Source organism: Bos indicus x Bos taurus, chromosome 6 (genome assembly GCF_003369695.1).
Source record: "Bos indicus x Bos taurus breed Angus x Brahman F1 hybrid chromosome 6, Bos_hybrid_MaternalHap_v2.0, whole genome shotgun sequence".
NCBI lineage: Eukaryota > Metazoa > Chordata > Mammalia > Artiodactyla > Bovidae > Bos > Bos indicus x Bos taurus.
In genome coordinates, this window is record NC_040081.1 from 97,743,027 (window position 1) to 97,764,259 (window position 21,233).

Sequence of the window (21,233 nt, forward strand, 5' to 3'; positions counted from 1 at the left end):
TTGGCACAGGGTTAGCCCTCATTAAAGGTTGGTTTATTGTCATCCTTATTATTTGTCATTGACAGTAACAAAAGAAAATGCAAATTTATCAGTATGATTCTAAATTACTGGAAATTGTCAAAGAAAACTAAGTATAACAATGCTTACATGTCTTTGTACTACTTTTTATCATATTGGTATGGAATCCAAAAGCTGCGGCGATTCTTAGTTATTCCTGAAAAAAATGGCACTTTGGATATTTGTTGAGAGGATAGCTGCATTTGAAATGCTTAAACTTGATCAAAAATTTGCTGTACCCAATAGAAAAAAAAATTTTTTTTCTTTCATTGGTGGTTGTTTAAGCTCATAATGCAAATCCAAAAAAGCTAGGACATAAGAAAGGTCGTGGTGAAGTTAAGCACTCAAGAAATGGGCAATCTTGCTCATAGCTTGAAAAAAATCCAAAAAGGAAAACTGGACAGCTACACAGGAATTGCTAAAATTTTAATGTGTTGAAGCTCAATACAAGGGAACTACAGGTACCCTTCTTGATGCTTCAGAGAAGTCAGATGACACCACCAAGAAGTCCACATTCAAATCTTCTCATTTTACCTAAAAGTTAAGTTGGTTTAAGAACACAGGTGGAAATTGAGCTGAATATTTTCCTAAAACGTGATGCAGCCGTCGTTTGAACGCCATTCTTGGAACGATCCATCTTCTCCACTGTGACTTAAGTGTCCCCTGTACTTCTTTGCCCACCACTCCTTCCCTCCAACTTCTGAAAAAACTAGTACAAAGCAAAAACTCTAGATCTTGGCCTCAGAGGTGGGCAAGGACCAATTAGACCAAAGAGAATCTCTTCAGGGATTTCTCCACCTGGGATGGCAGCAGAAAGCTCTTTCTGCTTTCATCTTGAAGCCACTGGGTCAGTTGGTCTAGAGTTGCCTGACAAAGAACAGGTGGCAAGCCCTGAAATGCTAGTCTCTGGTTCCAGTTGCTTGGAAACCAGTGTTATTACTGTCATGGTTTAAGAATGTGGCCACTATATTTTCTTTTTTGTTTAAGCTAGATATACCTGGGTTTCTATCAATCAAAACTGAAAAACCATGCTTATTACACATTAAATTCTTAAATGTCTTTGAATCTATTTTTATTCTCTATTGTGTTCCCACTAATCTACTTTTCTTCTCTAGAGCTGAACTGTCATTTTCTTTATATTTTAAAATCTCTTAGGGCTGATCAGCCATCACTACCCTTGGTACACTTTCAGTGGCTCACCTTACTGACACACTGATTGGGGGCAGGGCAGATGGTCCCAAACTGCAGGCACAGGTTTTCTAGTTTCTGAAAAGGTATCCCTCTAACCTGCTGCCTCTAATCTTAATAAATTAATGAAATAAATTATACATCAGCCTCATAAATTGATTAGCAAGAATCAGGGCTTACTTATAGCCTTACTCACTTGGGCAAACTAATAGAGCTGGGGTGTCTCGATTTTAAAACGCTGAAGGTTCGACTGTGGACCAGTGGACTGTGGACAACCTCATGGCTGAGTCCAAGCAGCCAGCAGGCGGCCAGCTTCTCTCTTACAACTTTTTTAGCTGCAACAAATGGAATACATGCAGTGCAGCCCAGGACTCCACCAGGGCATTAGGATGCTGTCCTGTACCTCACACGAGGGCACGAGGTGTGGCGATGTGATGTCATGCTGGAGGCAAAATCAAGGTCAGGTGAAAGAGACACTCAGGAAGGACAAAATGGGGAAAATTCTACCAAGGCCAGACTGTATAATGGTTAAGTGCACAGACTTTGGCATCCCAGGCGGCTCAGTGGTAAAGAACCTGCCTGCCAATGCAGGAGATGCAGGTTTGATCCCTGAATCAGGAAGATCCCCTGTAGGAGGAAATGGCAATCCACTTCAGTATTCTTGCCTGGGAAATCCCATGGACGGTGGACGGAGGAGCCTGGTGGGCCACAGTCTGTGGGGTTGCAAAGAGTCGACGTGACTGAGCATGCATGCATGGACTTTAGATTGGGATTGTCCAGGTCCGAAGTCCCTGCTTTGCAACAAATATCAATAGTACACGACCTTGGTCCAATTACTCTAATTTTGTCAGCATCATTTTTCCAACGGCATCTGCTCACTTTGTATCTTTGTGTTACATTTTGGTAATTCTAATAATATTTCAAACTCTGTCATTATTCTTACATTTGTTAATGTCATCTTTGATGTTACTGTCGCAAAAAGATTACAACTCAGCAAAGGCTCAGATGATGGTTAGAGTTTTTCAACAATATTTTTTATTAAGGTATATATGTTGTTTTCTTTTAGGCATAATACTATTGCACACATAATAGATTTTGGTATAGTGTAAACATAACTTTATTGGGAAGCCAAAAAATTCATATGACCTGTTTTATTGCAACAATCACTTTTTTGTGGTGGTCTGGAACTGAACTCATAACATCTCTGAGGTGTGCCCATATTACAATGAGCTAAATGTTGAGGCACAGAGAACTGAGACTGTGGATCTATCTGCAAAGTTGCCAATGGGTGTCTCAGACATGTGAGGGAAGCTTTAACTAAACCAGTTTAGTACTTATAAATAATAATAGTTATTACTCTTTTCCCAGTTTAACCAGTCATCTACATTTGAGCTAAGAATCAGAAAAGGGAGGGGGAAGAAGTAATATTTAAGTTGTGTTTAAAGAGAATCTTTAAATTATCAATTTGAGTAAGAATTCATTTTTCACAGAGGTCCTTACTTTGTGCAGCAAATTGTGTAGGTGCTATGTGGCATACAAAGACCATAACACAGGTCTTGGCCCTCCAGGGGATTTCAGACATTATATAAAGCATTATGAAGACCTGGACATGAGTGAGGGGCTCACAATCATTAGAGGAGGGAAAGAACCCATGGATGGGGTGGGGATAAGGCTGAACTTGGACAATTTCATACAGGAGACAGTATTTGAGCATTTTTAGTTGAAACAAAGTATATAATCCATTTTAAAGATAATTTTCCATGCACTTGGAATAGTTTAAGGCAGATAGGAAACAGTGGGTTTGTGAATCCCAGGGAAAATTCTGGGACTGCAAATAGTTAAGTTTGATGAAAGAAATGGGTAGGAGGATAATGAAAGGTCTGGTTGCAAAGGTACGCTGGGGATATGCTGGGAAACTTGGGATTTCATTTTGTGGTGGATGCCAGACTTTTGATTAGAGAAATAATGCATAATTATTTATGTAAGTATGGATGAGAGGACTATTCAAACATCAGCCACAGTTCTTAATATATATAGTTAAAATATATTTTTTTCATTTATAACTTATAGGAGAGCTTTAATAAAATGCATGTACAATAAATAATTCATACTTAAAAATGCTCCTCAGATAGCTTCATGCCTTTTCAGTAGAAGAGGCCACAAGACCAGGGAAATCAGAAGGCAATCTCAATAATTCTTCTACTTCTTCTTGCAAAGCCTCTGCTTTCTCATGCAACAGCATCTACAATTAAAAAATCAAGATGTGAAGCAAAAATATGCATTGTTAGGGAACTGCTAACATTTTACCACCATCTATTCAATACCTGAATCCTTATGTATCAGCATAATCTAGACATTAAAATTAATAATGAGATTGAAAAATGGTCACTTAAGAACAGCAATTATAGTAAATGAAGCTGAGGCATTTAAAGCCATTTTAGCTGATCACTACATTTGGTATACCAAAAATAACGGAGCTTTAATACTCTCAAAGGTTTGTTTTATTGAAGACTCAGCCACTTAAAATTAACTTTTAACCTATAAAATTTAAGACAGGTTTGAAAAAATTTAATTGGTTCTTAAAAATGTTACCCTATATATATAGATTTTATTAATCCTCACAGTTTAGTATGCTATCTTTTAAAAACCTATTGAGAGAGTTAAAGCTTGGGGCCCTTTAGGGATCAAACCAGTCAATCCTAAAGGAAATCAGTCCTGAATATTCATCGGAAGCACTGATGCTGAAGCTGAAGCTCCAATACTTTGGCCACCTGATGCGAAGAACTGACTCATTGGAAAAGACTCTGATGCTGGGAAAGACTGAAGGCAGGAGGAGAAGGGGATGACAGAGGATGAGATGGTTGGATGGCATCATCGACTTGATGGACATGAGTTTGAGCGAGCTCTGGGAGTTGGTAATGGACAGGGAGGCCTGGCGAGCTACAGTTCATGGGGTCAAAGAGTCGGACATGACTGAGCAACTGAACTGAACTGAACTGAACTGAAGGAGGAGGTGAATATACTGGCTCATGCTTTCCTTAAGCCTTGTGTGACAACGTATCTTGCCATATACATTAGGCTTTCTATAGGTCCTGAACTAATGATCACACAGCACAATGTCTTACTCATGGAAATGCTTTTCTTAGGCTTTATGTTAAATGATTATAATTGTTAAAAATCCTGCCTGGGAACCTGTTTCTCAGACTTGTACCCCTGATTACACAGCAACAGTGTATCCAGCCCAGAGACCTGGCCCTGGACCTATTCTCCCTGGCTCATCTTGCGCCAAAGTCATCTCAGGATGCATGACTTGGGAAAGGGGCTGGTGGAACTCTTACAACCTTGAGGTATTCTTTTTATCTGTTCTCAGCAGCCAGTTGAGAAGTATATAAGGCCCCACTTAAACCAGTGAGGCAGGTACTCTTTCTACCCACTTCTGATGTCTATGTCAGAAGCTTTCTCTGTTCTGTCACCTTAAAATAAAGTTTTGCACACAAAGCTCTGAGTGACTGAGAATCTTCTTTGGTCCCGGAGTTAAATCTTCTCCTTCAAAGACCACAAATCCAGCGGCACCATTTACCATAAGCTGTCACTATCAGTGTTTCAAAGAAAACTTTTATTCAAGCTCCTAAAACTAATATGGTTAATTTCAAAAGGAGCATAATAAACAAAGAAACTATTTCTAACCTATTTCTAAACTGGTACATAGTAGATGTCAATGAATATTTGAATAATGATTTTTCTCCTTTCTTTAAAAACAATGGAAATCAAATGTTGGTATTTGTTGCAGCTGGGTTTGTGTATATTGGTGTGAAATACTTGCATTATTTCTCTTACAACATTTTATAACAAAAAGCTCAATAAAAATCAGAGAAGAGTAAAGTTTAAAAATAAAATAAAATTGGAAGAAAAAAAAAAAATCAGAGAAGAAAAAAAACCACTTTCTCTACCAATTTGATATAAAGCATAACACTATGCACATTATTGTGCCTGAAGTTGTCTAATACTTTTAACATTTAAAGTCACTTATTAAATATTTTGACCATCGATACTGCAGCTCCCTTTGTATACTTTTTTTTTTTTTTGATGTGGACCACTTTAAAAGTCTTTATTAAATTTGTTACAATATTGCTTACGTTTTATGTTTTGGTATTTTGGCTGTAAGGCATGTGACATCTTAGCTCTCAGACCAGGCATTGAACCCATACCCCCTGCATTGGAAGGCCAAGTCTTAACTCCCAGACCACCATGGAAGTTCCCCTTTGTATCTTTAATAATATATAGTCTAACACTATAGTCTTGCTCTACTACTTACTGACTAGCTATGTTTCCTTGGGTAAATCACTTCATTTCTTTAAATCTCATTTATTTATTTATTCAAATATTTGTTAAACATCTACTATAGGCTGAATACCGTGCTAGGTGCTCCAGCAATAAAATAACTACAATTTCAACCCTATCAACCCAAAGAACTTCTTATTTAATAGGACAAGTTGTAGTGTCCTGAGAGGGCTGTCACGCAGATCAATCACAGTAATACAAACAATGGGAGAGCCTTTCAAAAAAGTGAGCTGGAAACTTACTTTTCAGTCAGTTCGATTTATATATGACAATAGTATAACAATGAACTTAAAACACACACACACACACAACTATACAATTTCAGACCACAAGGATGGAAATATAGTTGAGATCAAGAAGGAAATAATCCCTTGCTATTGAGTTGTTAAATTGTGTCCAACTCTTAGACACGATGCCATGGACTGTAGCCTGCCAGGCTGCTCTGTGCATTGGATTTTCCAGGCAAGAATACTGGAGTGGGTTGCCTTTTCCTTCTCCAGAGGATGTTCCTGACCCAGGGATTGAACCTATGTCTCCTGCATTGGCAGGTGAATTCTTTACTGCTGAGCCACCTGGGCAGTCCAAATAACCCCTAACTGCTGCATAACGGATTTACCCACATGGGGCAGGAGGGTAGTGACAAACTGGGTTGCAACTAGCAAAGTGTAACCAGGAGAGTGAATAACCTAAAAGTAGACTGTTGACTACAGGTGAAAGAAACAGAAAAGAGAAACCTTTGGGGGCAACAAGAGCTGTTTTCAAGCATGTGAAAAACCACCAAACGAACAAAAAAAGAGCCTGGTTGCAGAGGGTAGTACTACGATACCATGGTAGGCATTTTAAGGCAGCTTCATTATACTGGGATGCTGTTTGTAACACTGAGTCCAAAAATAGAACTTAGTTCTCCAGGTTGTAAATTCCTTGTCAGCGGGGGTGTTTAAAGGTGAGAAGACCAGATGTTGAGGATGCTGAGGAAAGGACTTCTGTGACAAGAGTAGTAGGAGGCGGAATTTAATGAGTTCAGAGTTCCTTATATGTCAGTGAACTCTTAAAAGTGCCTTTATTTTTTGGGAGATCCTTTTTCTCTTTTTAACAAGCCTTGTATCATAACATGTGCACTATTTTTATCCACATATGTGAATATATATTTTTGTGCCTATAGTTAATATGTCTAAAGTATAAGGAGATAACTGTAAAATATCATAAAGATTAAAAAATGCCTTGTTGGCTTACCTTGGCTGATGAAACAATTTGCTTGGCCTGGCGTCTTGATAAATGATCAATTGTCCTTATCAGCACTTCAGGATTTGCATTAGCTAAGTGCGTTAGACTTTTATAACCTGCATTGTATAACTGTCTTGCTCGTCCCTGAAAAGTATTTATAAAAATCATTAGGATCAGAATTGGGGATTAGGAAAAAATAATTAAGGATTTCACTGAAGGGAAAAATTCACTTGCAAGAGATAGGAATAAACTAAGATAATAAAGTAAATATGAAAAGATGACACATCAGAATCTGAAGGAATTTTAAAAGTGTTTTAAAAGAATTTTAAAATAATTTGGGTGGCTCCAATCTGACTGCAAGAGAGCTAGCTTTCTGTGCAGGTGAAGTCAATTGATGTGTGCTGCAATCAGAAATCGGAGAAGGCAGTGGCAACTCACTCTAGTACTCTTGCCTGGAAAATCCCATGGGTGGAGAAGCCTGGTGGGCTGCAGTCCATGGGGTCGTGAAGAGTCAGACACAACTGAGCGACTTCACTTTCACTTTTCACTTTCATGCATTGGAGAAGGAAATGGCAACCCACTCCAGTGTTCTTGCCTGGAGAATCCCAGGGATGGGGGAGCCTGGTGGGTTGCCGTCTATTGGGTCGCACAGAGTCGGACACAACTGAAGCGACTTAGCAGCAGCAATCAGAAATTAGAAACCTGGGGACTTCCCTGGTGATCCAGTGGTTAAGAATCCACCTTCCAATGCAGAAGATGTGGGTTCAATCCCTGGTTAAGGTTAGGATCCCACATGCTGTGGGGCAACTAAGCCCACGTGCCACAGAGAGAAAGTCACGTGCCACGACAGGTCCCACGTGCCACAATGAAGATACCCCACGCCCCAAATAAGACCCAACACAGTAAAAATAAATAAATTAAATATTAAAAAAACAGAAATAAAAAACTCCTTAGGGCACTTGGGGAAGGGGCATTAGTTCAGATCCCCAATCAAATGTTTTAGTTCAGTATCCCTAGAATGTTCTCACTATCTACACTCTACTCCCTGGAGTGTGTGTGTGAGTGTGTGTATGTGTGTGCACGCTTTCCCAAGCAGAATTCCTCTGGTTTAAGAACTTAATAACAGAATAAACAGAAAACAAGGGTTGATCAAAAATAGAAAGCTGAGAAACCAGCTGAGGAAACCTTCATCTCATTCTCTTAGAAAATGAAAATGACTCTCACTGCCACTGAGTGGCCACCACCTTCCACAAGCACTTTCTAAACTCATAGCAGGTGAGTCTCTGCTGGAGAGGAGGAAGGCACGGCACACACGCATGCTTGGAGCAAAGAGGGGTGGCGCGTGCACTTGGGGAGAATCACCCTGTTTCTACCGTTACATTTATCCACAAATGTGATTTTTCATCAGGACTGCTTCTGGATTGACAGGGATTTCGGGGAGGCCATGGCAGCAATTTATTAAAAACAAATACAACAGATTCCCGTGATAAATGAGCAATATGGCTATTGTTGCCACTTACCCTGTGACACAAAAGTAAAACCTGATTTTTCTGTGAGCTGAAATCATCTCAGTTGGGGAGCTAAGAAGTTACTAACCTCTAAAACCCCAGTCACTTCCATGAGTGGGATTAGCTCTGCCTTTACACAGTAGGTCAGCTTCTTGGTGAGTTCTCCCAAAAGGGCCCTGTAAACCCAGAACTCCTCAAGCTCCTGCAAAACACAGAGATTTGCAGAATTGAAATGTTGTAAGTTATTTCAGAATCCAGTATGTGTGGTAGGGGGCTTAGAAAGGACTCACCCTTTGGTAAACTCTGGAAGTTGGGAAAGCAAGAGATGAACAATGACTCTGAGCAAAATTACTATGAGGAAACATGGCAGACGTGGAGGGATTTGAACAGGACGCTTTTAGGATGAGGACAAAGAGTGTAAACTAAAAAATAAGTCAACAGGAAGAATTCTAGGGAGAGGGGCTCGGGAGAGAGGGAACACATGTATACCCATGGCCGATTCATATTGATGGCAAAAAACATCACAATACTGTAATTATCCTCCAATTAAAATAAGTAAATAAATATTTTTAAAAAGAGTTCTGTTCACTTTGACCAAAGCATCAACAAGACATGCAAAGCGTGTATCCTCTAGTCAATGGAATTACCTCACAGAAATGTAACACACAGGAGGAGAATGCCGCAGCTGCGGAGAGAAGGCTTTGTATATATCCTCGAGGCATGTTAAACTTTTCAGACACACTCCAAATGTTGGTCTCTTTGAGCAAAGTATAAAGAATGAAAGACAGGTACAGTCTGTTGACAATGTTCTTGTCCACTTTCTAGAAAGACATAAATAAATTCATGTATTGGACCTGCTTAAAAGGTACATCACATTCAAACTGGATAAAAGGGAATGAGAATGACGCTGTACACAGCAGGGAGAGGACAGAGTGGTTCTACAGAAACAAATCGAAGTCAAAACAAATGTACTTTAGGTTAGTTCAAAGTATTAGTTTTTCCAAGTCTATAAAAAAAGAGATAAGTCAAACTGTTTCCAATTTAAATTTCCTTCTGTAGGGAGTGTAGTGTGTTGAACTGTCCCTCCTCAAAAGATATACTCAATTCCTAACCCTTGGTGCCTCTGAACGTGACCTGATTTGGAAACAGAATCTCTGCAGATGTAATTAGCAAAGGATCTTGAGATGAAGCCATCCTGGATATATAGGGGGCCCTTGAGCCCATTAGTCAATGACTGATATCCTTATAAGAGAGAGGATGTGAGTGACAGAGAAAGTGGTGTGAAGACGGAAGGAGGTAGACTGTGGTGAGATGGAGACTACAAGGATTGCTAACAACCACCAAAGGCCACGGGAGAGGCAAGATGGCTCTTCCTCAAGCCTCCAGAAGGACCAGCTCTGCCAGCATCTTGATTTCAGACTTCTGGCCTCCTGACCTGTAACAGAATAAAGCTCTGTTGTTTTAAGACACCTGGTTTGTGCTAATTTGTGACGGCAGCCTTAGGAAAAGAAGACGGGACGAGAAGGAGATGGGGAAACCTTTATGTTTTCTGTAGAATTTAGAGTGTTGAGTGTTAGTCGCTCGGTCGTGTCCAGCTCTTTGCGACCCCATGGACTGGAGCCCACCAGGCTCTGTCCATGGAATTCTCCAGGCAAGAATGCTGGAGTGGGTTGCCATGCCCTTCTCCAGGGGATCTTCCTGCTGGTCTCCTGTATTGCAGGCAGATTCTTTCACTGTCTGAGCCACTGAGCCACCAGGGAAGCCCCAGGTAGTACTTACAGGCTGGGTGTATATATATACACACACACACACACACATATATACACATATATATTACCATATGTATATATGACTGATTATAAATTAGACAAATGTGTTTATTTAGATAAATATGTTAATAAGCTTGTTTATATTGTAAACTAAGAGTAAATATTAGCTTCTATGACTTAAACCTGGTCATGGTAAATAATTAATGTTTCCAGAAGTTAAAACACTGAAAGGGAAATGCTTCCTGTAGTTGATAATTTCTATTCTGTATATCTGCTTTGGCCTGTGGTGCCTAGTGATTATTTTTTGTGTAAAGTATTTCATAGCTAATACCAAGTAACTCAGAAACTGAGTAATGCATGCTTGAAATCAGAGAAAAAAAAGAATGAACTTTAAAGAGAAAAGGGAGGATATAATTTTAAAATATAAAATTATATCCTCTACTATAGTAAAAGAATGTTTAAGATGAGAACTTAGAATGTTTGAGAACTTAGATGAGTACACTGAAGGACATAAGAGTTTTAGATTCTGTATGTTTGATACTAGATCACCCTTTTAAAAGCTTTAAGCTGAAAAAGCATGATAGTTGAATAACAACTAGGAAAAGATCACTTTTTAATTTCCCAACTTTAATGCACCTTCATTATTAACTATAAATTGAGTCAATGGAGATTTTTGCTTAGAATGTACTTTCTAAGCCAAGAAAAATGACATAATTGTATTACATGGCAAGATAAGTCACTTTATGCCAATTTCAAGACCTTTTACAAGAAATGTTTAAAGTAAAGGTCCTTTTCAATGTGGAGAAATCAAGTAGATATTAAGCAAATAAGTTCTCTAGAAATTTGTTTAAAAAGATACTTCTAAAGTATTAAACTAATAACTTGTTCATTTGTAATTAAGATAAATCCATGCTCATACAATTTTAAATAATTATAAATTGAACAAACATTTATTGACATGTTTTATAAAATGTAACAAAAATAAATTCTGATTCAAGTTTCAACAGATGCATTATTGTAACATGATTTTATAAGTGTTTATTACTTATGAGCTTATGGTAATGAGCTCCAGATTAATTTTTTTAAATATATTTGAGTTTGAAACAAAAGGTTTAAGAAATATTTTTATTCAACATTCTGAAGGTCTAAACAATAGTTACTTCTGAGGTAAAAGGTCCAATCTAAATATTGACAACAGGAATACTGAAGTACCATGCATTTATACTTTTATGATACCTCAATACAGGGGACAGCTTCACCATTCAATTCAAATGTAAGTAAAATATCTTCCATTTTTCAAAATGAAACAGTAATATCTATATAAATTTAAAAGATATACAGGGAAATGGTAGGTAAGATCATTAGGCTTCAATGAAGATTAGATTACCAAAGGAAATGAAAATTGAAAAAAAAAAGTGTAAGTATTATGAGGCAGAAAATTATGTTAATTAAGGAAATGAATGTGTGTTTGCCAAAGAAATATTTTTACTTCTTGTACAGTTAGTGGCACATTCAGCACTTGATTCTTGTTTGTTGACTTAACTTTAAAAAACAAAAATATGAGATATCACACAAGAGTACTTGACTTCTCTGCTTCAACCTTCTAAAATGCTTTATGTACTTCAAGTACATTGGTAGTTCTTTGGGACAACGAAAAGCACCAACAAAAACAAAAATCCAAAAACTCGTCTTATGTTATAAGACGAGTGGATGTGAAGTGGACGCTTAAGAAAAAGTTTCTAGAAAACTTTTCTCCCATGAACTGAACTTATTTCAGGATTCTTTTCTATAACATTGTGAAAATATTTTACAATTGTTATGATTTAAACCATAATAAGGAGCCTAAGAAAAATAGATTAATAAGGTTTACCTTTTCCTATGCTAAGAGCCTTAGACATGCATGACTATTTTAGGAATACAAAGGGACACAAAAAAGGGCCATCACAACCACCCAGAAATAACATTATTTTTAAAATATACCTAAATTTCTGGTTTGCAAATGTTTTGAATAGTAAAGTGGTAATTATTTTACTAAAGACAAAAAAGTGAACCGAAACGATCAAACCAACAAAGGAGATGAGATGACAGCATTAATTTCTGTTACCTGAACTTAGCTATTTAGGAAAGAAAAAAAAAAAAACTATGGTACGTACCTTCCTAATAGCTTGACCTGATGCTTTCTTCCCAATAAAGTTCTCAGAGACTCCAACCAGAGCAGCGACATTTTGTTCTGCTGGACTGAGTTGGTTAAACTACACAGAAAAAGAATATAGAGAAAAATTAAACTGTAACTTTAAAAAGTCTGCCATTAACCAAATCTAGTAGTCATATCACATTTTCATTATGATAAAATCTATGAAAAATAACACAAATTTTACTTACAAGTATTGCGAGTATTGTATTACAAGTAATACAAATAACACAAGTATTTACTTACAAGTATTTTACTTACAAGCTTGCAATACTGAATGAACTTAAAAGACATGGCCACAAATACTGTAACCATGGTCTATGATTTTCTTGGATTGTGTTTATGTTTCATACGGGAGATGTGTGGGGAGGGAGAGGAGGGAAAGCTTTTGGAAGTAACTGCACTGTTTATATACATGTGTTTGTGTGCATGTGCTCAGTCATGACCAACCCATGGACTATGACCTGCCAGGCTCCTCTGTCCATGGGATTCTCCAAGCAAGGATACTGGAACAGGTTGCCATTTCCTGCTCCAGGGGATCTTTCTGACCCAGAGATCAAACCTGCGTCTCCTGCATTGGCAGGTAGATTCGTTACCACTATGCCACCTGGGAAGACCTGCATACTGCCACTGCCTGTTCAGAGTAAAATCACAGTAGACTGTACTCTACCACTTGGTTTTGTAATAGGTACAGCCAGTTCCACCTTGATACTGGTGATAAAGATGATTATTCCTTCTCAGGTATCAACATCACTGGGCTTGGTGTGACAGGACATGACACCGTGTGTGACTCTGATAGAGCTTTCATGTAATTAAACTCTCAACCATCAGCAATGGTTTTCTTTACATTTCAGGCATTAGAAAATGTAGTGGTCCCCACATCGCAAGAGTAACCACCTTGAGGGGATAGGGACCAGACATGGTCCTTTCTTCTCTTCTGCACCTTACTTTATTTTTTTGACAATGAACATGTTTACATTTAACAGAAAATATTTAAGTGAAACAAACAAAAAATGCTCTTGCCATAAAAAGTATTAGTCGCTCAGTCATGTCTGACTCTTTGCAGTTTCCATGGACTAACCCACCAGGCTTCTCCATCCATGGAATTCTTGAGGCAAGAATACTGGACTGGGTTGCCATTCCCCTTCTCTGGGAGATCTTCCCGAGCCAGGGATCGAACCCAGGTCTCCTGCATTGCAGACAGATTCTTTATCGTCTGAGTCTTTTTTCTGGCTATGAAAATATACTTGAAATTGGTCTTTTCATCTTTCAAAAGGCCCGATTTCAAATATATTTTAGTAACAAAAAAAATGAATAATCACATGATAAAAAATCATATTGTGATTAATTATTTTAGCCTGTATTGCAAAATCTTATCTTCTCACCTGCCTGAAGTATATCATCCAATCAGGGTCACACTGAGAAGCCATATCATAGGGAGTTGTTAAGTAGATTAGATGAAGAAGGCTTTCGAGCATAAGTCCCTCAAGACCTTTCTTCAAGTCTCTGTAAAGAATGTCACAATAAGCCAAATCTATAGTTCCTAAAAGAAAGACACAAAGAGTTCATTTTTCATAACCACCAAAGGAGGAAAGAGGTGATTTTAAAGAAAATCTGGTTTACCTAAACATAGAAAAAGTCTTGAGGGACTTCCCTGGTGGTTCAGTGGCTAAGTCGCCATACTCCCAGTATAGGGGGCCCAGGTTCTACCCCTGGTCAGGGAACTAGATCCCACATGTCACAAATAAGAGTTTGAGTGCCACAACTAAAGATCCCTCATGGCCAAAAAAAAAAAAAAATTCTTTACAATTTCTTACTATGTAACTTAGCACATAGTTAGGAGGTCATTTTGATATTATAGTATCCATCAACATTTAATAAGTACATACCTTCTGACCTAATTAATCTATTCTTGGGAATCTAACCTAAAGAAACATCTCCACACATATCCAAAAATACAGGAACAGAGATGCCCTTGTTTATAACAGAGAAAAATCAGAAACGGTGTAAATGTCCATCAATAGGGGAGCGGTTGAATACATTACGGTATCCATAGTATGGATGACTGTTGTACTAAAAGAAAATGAGGTAAATTTAAAGGGACTGATGTGTGAAGATGCTCATGATATTTTATAAGTGAGGAAAGCAAGCTGCCTCCAAATACTTATACTATTCAATATATATGTGTGTGCATGTGTGTGTGCTATATATATAGTACATATCTATATATGCATACATACATGTAACACAAACATAAATATACATACACAAAATATTTAGGAGAATATATATCAAATTGTTATGAAATTTACAGAAAATGTCTAGAAATTGCTACTGCTATTCTTGGTAGGATATTAAGATTTGTATGATTGCTGGGGGAGGCGAGCATAAAGAAGGGAGGATCATCTTTTCCTCCATGTATTTCTACAGTATTCTAAATTACTTGCAATTCAAAACATTTTTCAACTTTTAAAAATTGAAGTAGTTTAACAGTTTGTAAGATAAGATTATTATTATTAATATGAAATTGCAAATCTAATTTAGAGTTACAGAAAATTTCTATTTTTTCTGATGCATTTCCTCAGATTCACAGTCAGAGTCAGGTAAGCTCTTACCTTTAAAAGAAGCTCGTCCCAACTTTGTGATATGAAAATTATTTTGGAACTCTTCTTTGGACCCACACATAGTATCCTTTTGTAGAAGTCCTTTTTCTGTCAAGTATCTAAGTGATTCCATAGTTATTTCCCAGAGACTTTTTTCTTTCAACAAAACCTTCTGCTGAACACCAAAAAATGTACCACTCATAAAACGATATATGTCATCCAGGTTTGTTGCAATCTGAAACAATTCAGGATACCATTAGAGCAGCTTCTCTAATTCAAGGCATCATTTTGAATGAATAATTCATCAACATGAGGACTCATTTCCATACCTCAAAGCTATTCAAATAAAAAATCAATATAAAATCTACATAGTTGCATAAAGGTACTTTTATAATATTTTAAAATGACAAGAAAAAAAATTGAAGGAAGAATATATTTATCATATTTATACTCTTAATGAAGACGTCTACACATTTCTGATTCAAAAACTCCTTAGGTTTTTGAGTAATTTTTCACAGTATCTCCAAAGTTGTGCCCTCTGCTCACTCCCCACTAGTTATCACTAATTCCCACTCGGCCTCCTTCAGAAATCCTCCCTCCGTCCCCTTCCAGTCACATGTGAAAATATTCTTTAGCTCTAAAAATCGTATTAAAAAAACCACATATGGAAAACACAACTGGAAGTCTGCACTAAAGCAGGATCTGGCAATACTCTCCCTGACATTTTACCTGAAAATAAACAGCAGTTTTCTACCTCTTTTTGTCTCTCGCATCCCCATCTCCTTTCCTTGTTATTTTGCTGCCTTTTTTTTCTCCCCCCAACTCACTGTTTAAAACTTATAATAGCAATGGTGGTATTCAGACGTAGAGCTGACTCTGAGTGTGCATAACTTACAATAGCCAATTTCAATGAGATCAGCATGTTATACTAAAATATAGTCAATCAATGAGCATATTTCTGTTTCAATTCTGATGATATTTCAGTGGGAAAACTTAAGTAGTAATTTCACAGTAAACCAATATAAAGGGTAACAAAAAATATTATGGAGCAGGGACATTTCCTATTGCTTTTTCTCCTTTTAATAAAAGTCCATCCTTAACATAATATTCATTCAGGCTAAAACTGCACTTTTAAGATATTCAAGAACTGATACTCAGTTTATAGATTATCAACATAGTTTCTATATTGTTTTTTAACTGAGTACAGTTACTACTGGGGATAAACAAACAAACAAACCCCTTTACTTGATCCTTCTAGCTACCATCACATTATCTTTGTATCCCTCTGTAAAAACTTTCAGACATAGTGATTTTAACCCCCTGGGATAGCTTCTATCTCTGGCTTCTCAAAGCTGAGTTCTCCACTGTTGCCCCAACCTGCAAGTTCAGCCATGACCAACTCCAAAGCCAGACCATAATTCAAGTATTTACTGAATGCCAACCACATACCAGGCACTATGCTAGTCACTGGGATTTGGTGATACAGGAGAATAAACGTGGACCTGTCCCAGGGCTTCATTCCAGGGGGGTAAAGTTATCAGCCAAAGAAAGTCACTAACAAGAATACAACGACAAACTGATGGGTGTTTGGAAAGGAAAGAAGGGTGTTTCTATAAATAGCATCCAAGAGACTGACTGCACCAGGCGGTAAAGGAAGGCTTCCCCAAGGAAGAGGTGGTGAAGCGCAAGTCTGACAGTGGAGTAGGAGTGGGTGAGGGTGAAACGAGACGGAGAGCTGAGATGAATGAGCCCCAGGCTTGCAGACCACCACGGTAGAAAGGGCAGAGAACGTGAAATGCACACAGAAGGACAGTGTGTCTGGAGTGCAGAGTATAAGAGCGTGTTGAGAGATGATAAGGATGCAGAGAGAGGTGAGGCCAAATCCACACAGTGCTGCTGCTGTTGTTCAGTTGCTCAGTCATGTCTGACTCTTTGCGACCCCATGGACTGCAGCATGCCAGGCTTCGCGATAAGGGCTTCCCAGGTGGCTCAGCAGTAAAGAATCTACCTGCCAATGCAGGAGATGAGGATCCGATTCCTGCGTCGGGAAGATCCCCTGGAAAAGGAAATGGTAACCCACTCCAGTATTCTTGCCTGGAGAATTCCATGGATAGAGGAGCCTGGTGGGCTACAGTACATGCGGTTGCAAACAAGTCGGACATGACTCAGTGACTAAACAAGACCGTGATAAGGGATCTGGACTCAATCCTAACAGCAGTGGGAAACAACCGCTAACAAACTTTAGGCAGAAAGGGATTTATATTTGGAGAAGATCGATCTATTGAAGAATAATATGGAGAGGGTGTGGGAAGGGAGGGCACAGCTGATGCCAGACCAGCTGGGCGAGCATCACAAGGATCTAGGCAGGACCTCAGCACCTGGAAAAGAGTGTGCAAGCAGCCTATGTGACCTCTTTTTGCCTCGGATTCTTTTTTGTGTGAAAGCAGAACTATACTATTTCATTCAAAGGTATAAAAACATTAGAGATAAAAACATATCAAGTGTCTAGCAGGGTGTCTGAAACATAGTCGTGAGAAATGATCACTGGAGGCTCCCTGCGTCCCAGGGCGCGACAAGTGTTGTGTCGAATTCCTGCAGTTTCCATCTCTCCCACCAAAACCTAGTGTCCCCAAGGATGCCCACCTCCACCCTCCTGCCTCTTGACCTCACCCTGCCCTTGACGCCTCTCACCCTATCCCACTGGTTGTTTCTGTCTGGAGGACTTGACTTCTTCAGTTCTAACCCCAAAGATTTTTCTGCCTCTCCACCCTGTCTGTAATTCCAGCCTCCTTCCAGAACTAGGGCCCTGTGGTGAAGCCCTACCTCAACGTGCAGGAAGAACCCCGATGGCCTGTTCTTCTCAGCACAGGGCCCAGGAGCCTCGTAAGGGCAGGTTTGGAACAACAGCTGCCTACCGGCTAATCTCCTGAGCTGACTCTGCCTGGTCTTCTTGCTGCTGTACTTCAATTGTTAACACAGAATTTAACTGAAACTGTTGAGCCCTATGGATCTGGCATCGCAGGCCCATAAAACCAACCCTTGTGGCCAAGTCGGTTCCCCCAGGATTCCTGTACCTGAGTGCACTCGTCTCAAGTGAAGCCTCAATTCCATTGCCTTGCATGGAGTCCTAACTCATGACATACACGTATTTGTCAGATGTATATTTTCTTCCTGCCTTTTCACTGCTTAAGTAGCATCTTTTGAAGAGAATTGTAAAAATATGAGGTCTATTTATTTTTTTCTTTCATGATTTATGTTTTTTGTTCTCCTTATAAGAAATCTTTCCCTACCCTAAGGCATTTCCAAATAGATTTCAGTATTGATCTGTAATTTCTTTAAAAAAAAAAAAAAAAGAACAAAACCTGTTGAGATTTTGATTGGGATTGCACAGAATTTATAGACCAATGTCGGAAGAAGTAACATCTGAACAAAAGTGAGTGCTCCAATTCATGAAGATGGTATCTCTCTCCGTTTCTTTAGGTCTTGTTTAATTTCTCTCAGCAGTGTTTTATAGTTTTCGGTGAGTTTTAAGTGAGAGTAATTTACACAGGGTAACAAGAGACAGAGCTGTGACCGGGACACAGGTATGTGTGACATGAGAGCCCTTGCTCTAAATCACCACAAAACACTTGGACGATTTCTCCACTGATACGTGACTGTGCTCCAAGTCTTCAGTCTAGTATTTAAGCACTCTCTCCCATCCTCTCCAACAATGGCACACAGTCTGGCCCAACTTTTTCCACCCAACTTTCTACTCTTAGGTTATCTTCAGCCTTTCTCTATAGCTACAATATCCAGTCTATTGACTGTTATTCCACATCATCTTAAGGTTTCTCATCTTTCCATTTAAGTACCTGGAATGGCTTATTCCTTCCCTCTGTTCATCTAAAACCTCTATCACCTTCAATACTCAGGACTAATTCCTTTCCTTTTCTGTAGCCTTTGGCTCTTATAAAATGCCAGGGGATAAAATATTACACCATTCATCTGTAAGGCGACCAAAATGGTCTCATGATATCTTTTACTTATCAATTACCTTTGGAACTTTCACTTACACCAATTTGGGATAATAAAGGTAGGCTATATGATAGATTAAGAGTCCTGGTTTTTAGTTAGATAAAGCTGAATTCAAACCCTGGCTTTACCAGTTTGGGACTGAGGGACCTTGGGCACAAGAGAATAAGCCTAAAAAAGAGGTTTTACTCAAGAATAACCTGAAGAAAGAGAGTCAATTTCTAATCTTAGGGAAAAGAGTGTTTTCCCATTGTGCCCCACCCAACTTTTTTTTTTTAATTTTCTGCCTGATAAAAGCTATACTGACTTCACAAATGTTTATTTGTGAAGGACTTACAGGGGATCTTTTCTTACTAAGGCAGAGATGCTGGATTATCTGTCATTAGGACCCATGCTTCTAAGGCTCCTTTATCCCCCACAGTATCCGCCAAAGTCTCTTACTTGTAATGGATGCCCAGTTATTATTTGTTCCATACAATTCAAAGGATTAAAAATCCACAAATAAATCCAGTTTTAGATTTATCATGTCATAGACTGCTCTTTCTCACATTATATAGAAGTGAACATTTTTTTCAACTTTCTTTACAGTTTTCAAAACTTTTCAACTGCCACTGTCTCAAATAATAGCAATAAGATATAAAAATATTAAAAAAAAAATACCTTCAAACCAATCAAAGAAAGAAACAAAGTCTGGATTCCCTTGGTGAATTCCTGAACAAGATGGCTATAGCAGTTTTCCAATGGTTTGCTTATTAACTGCAATACCTACAAGAGTTAAAGCAATACTATGTTTCACATTATTATAAAAAATAAATTGTGTTCCATATAAAATTTTATAATTGCATACATCTTGTGGAGGTTGGGAGAAAGAAAAAACAGAGAGACAAAAAAATAAGAATTTAGCAGGTATCCACAGGAAAATGGAAGAAGATAGGGAAAATACTTTTCATTGAAATACAGAAGTATTCAAGCTACTCTTTCTAATGCTTAATTGCAGAGAAGAAGGAAACATTATTCAAAGGAATATTATTAATTAATTTTTAAAAGATGATATCAAAGGGCGAAATTAAAGACTGAGAAAACACAACAAAACAACCAACTAACAACCAGATTATTACCTGTTGCTTGTCTTTTTCTTGCAATATAAGGATACTCTCCCCAACAGAATCTATTCCAGCACGGCCAGCTCTGCCAATCATCTGTTTATACTGATTCCTCTTTAAAAATTCCTTAGCAACATAGGGTGCTCTTAATATAACTCTATGGAATTGATAAAATTAATTAAAAGTGGTATTAGATCTATACCATTAGCATCTATTTTTAAACTCTTCATTTCATTATTTTTATATGATATTCAATTTAGTGACATATTAACTCAAAATAGTACGTAACTACCATTTACCAGTAGTCTATATGTTATGATGTTCTAGGTTCTTTATGTACATTATCTGTTATCTTACAAAACTTGTGGTGATATTCTTATGTACTTTAATTTTCCTTTACAAAATGGTTGACTGAAGCACAGATAAATAGCTTATAAAAACCAACAAGATTAGTAATTAACAGAACCATAATTTGAGCTTAAGTCTGCTTACCTGCAAAGCTTACGATCAATCCACTATAGCAATAATCTCAAAAGGTTTTTGATTTGATACTCCATAAATGAAAAATCTGACCACGGGCCACTAACATATGCATATTTATTTATGAATTTGTATTGTCAACTACATAAAATTGCAGATTTATGTATACAGACGTCTATAGCCAGCTTTCCTGTTCAAAGGTAAGAGAAAACCTGTGCTATTTACCTATTCAACCAATTCCTTTATTTATAAATCTCAGTGGACAGACAAGATTATCGAATACATGAAGAAAACAAATGACACAGAAGAAAAACAATGAGAACATATAGAATATACATCTGACAGAGACAGATAATACAGGGAACAGAAAAGAACTTTAAAAAATTGAATTAATATGCACAGAAAATTCTGGAGGGTACTGTATTTATAGAAGAACAGAGTACTATAAAGAAAGAACAATAAAAGAAGAGAGTTCTTAGAAATAAAAAATTAATTCATTTAAACAATTCAACTGAAGAACTGAATAATGAATGAATATAGTTAGTGGGATATAATTAAAAACTGATTTTGTAATATAGAAAGTAAAGGAGTTACATAACTCATATAGACTGAAAAACATGTAAGAAAAGTTATGAAAATGAATGACCAATTTAATTGTCTAACTGAAGTTATAAAAGCAGCGAAACAGAGAAAATGGAAGGAAAGAAATAATATAAGAAATAACTGAAAATAATTACTCTAAGATGAAGAAAGGC

The 21,233-nt window shown here is 37.7% G+C and overlaps 1 protein-coding gene across 6 annotated transcripts in view; it reads right to left on the minus strand.

Annotated features, from left to right (window-relative positions):
* Positions 1 to 2,257: 2,257 nt before the first annotated feature.
* Positions 2,258 to 21,233, minus strand: part of HELQ (helicase, POLQ like) — a 41,103-nt gene continuing 22,127 nt past the window's right edge. For 3 of the 6 annotated variants that reach the window (XM_027544922.1, XM_027544924.1, XM_027544925.1), the window contains 9 exons: positions 20,014 to 20,155; positions 19,556 to 19,660; positions 14,894 to 15,116; positions 13,664 to 13,821; positions 12,241 to 12,339; positions 8,966 to 9,139; positions 8,407 to 8,520; positions 6,820 to 6,954; positions 3,380 to 3,487 (listed from right to left, as the gene is read on the minus strand). In XM_027544922.1, coding sequence (XP_027400723.1) covers positions 3,380 to 3,487; positions 6,820 to 6,954; positions 8,407 to 8,520; positions 8,966 to 9,139; positions 12,241 to 12,339; positions 13,664 to 13,821; positions 14,894 to 15,116; positions 19,556 to 19,660; positions 20,014 to 20,155 — 1,258 coding nt within the window. The other 3 variants (XM_027544920.1, XM_027544921.1, XM_027544923.1) reach the window with 3 other exon arrangements.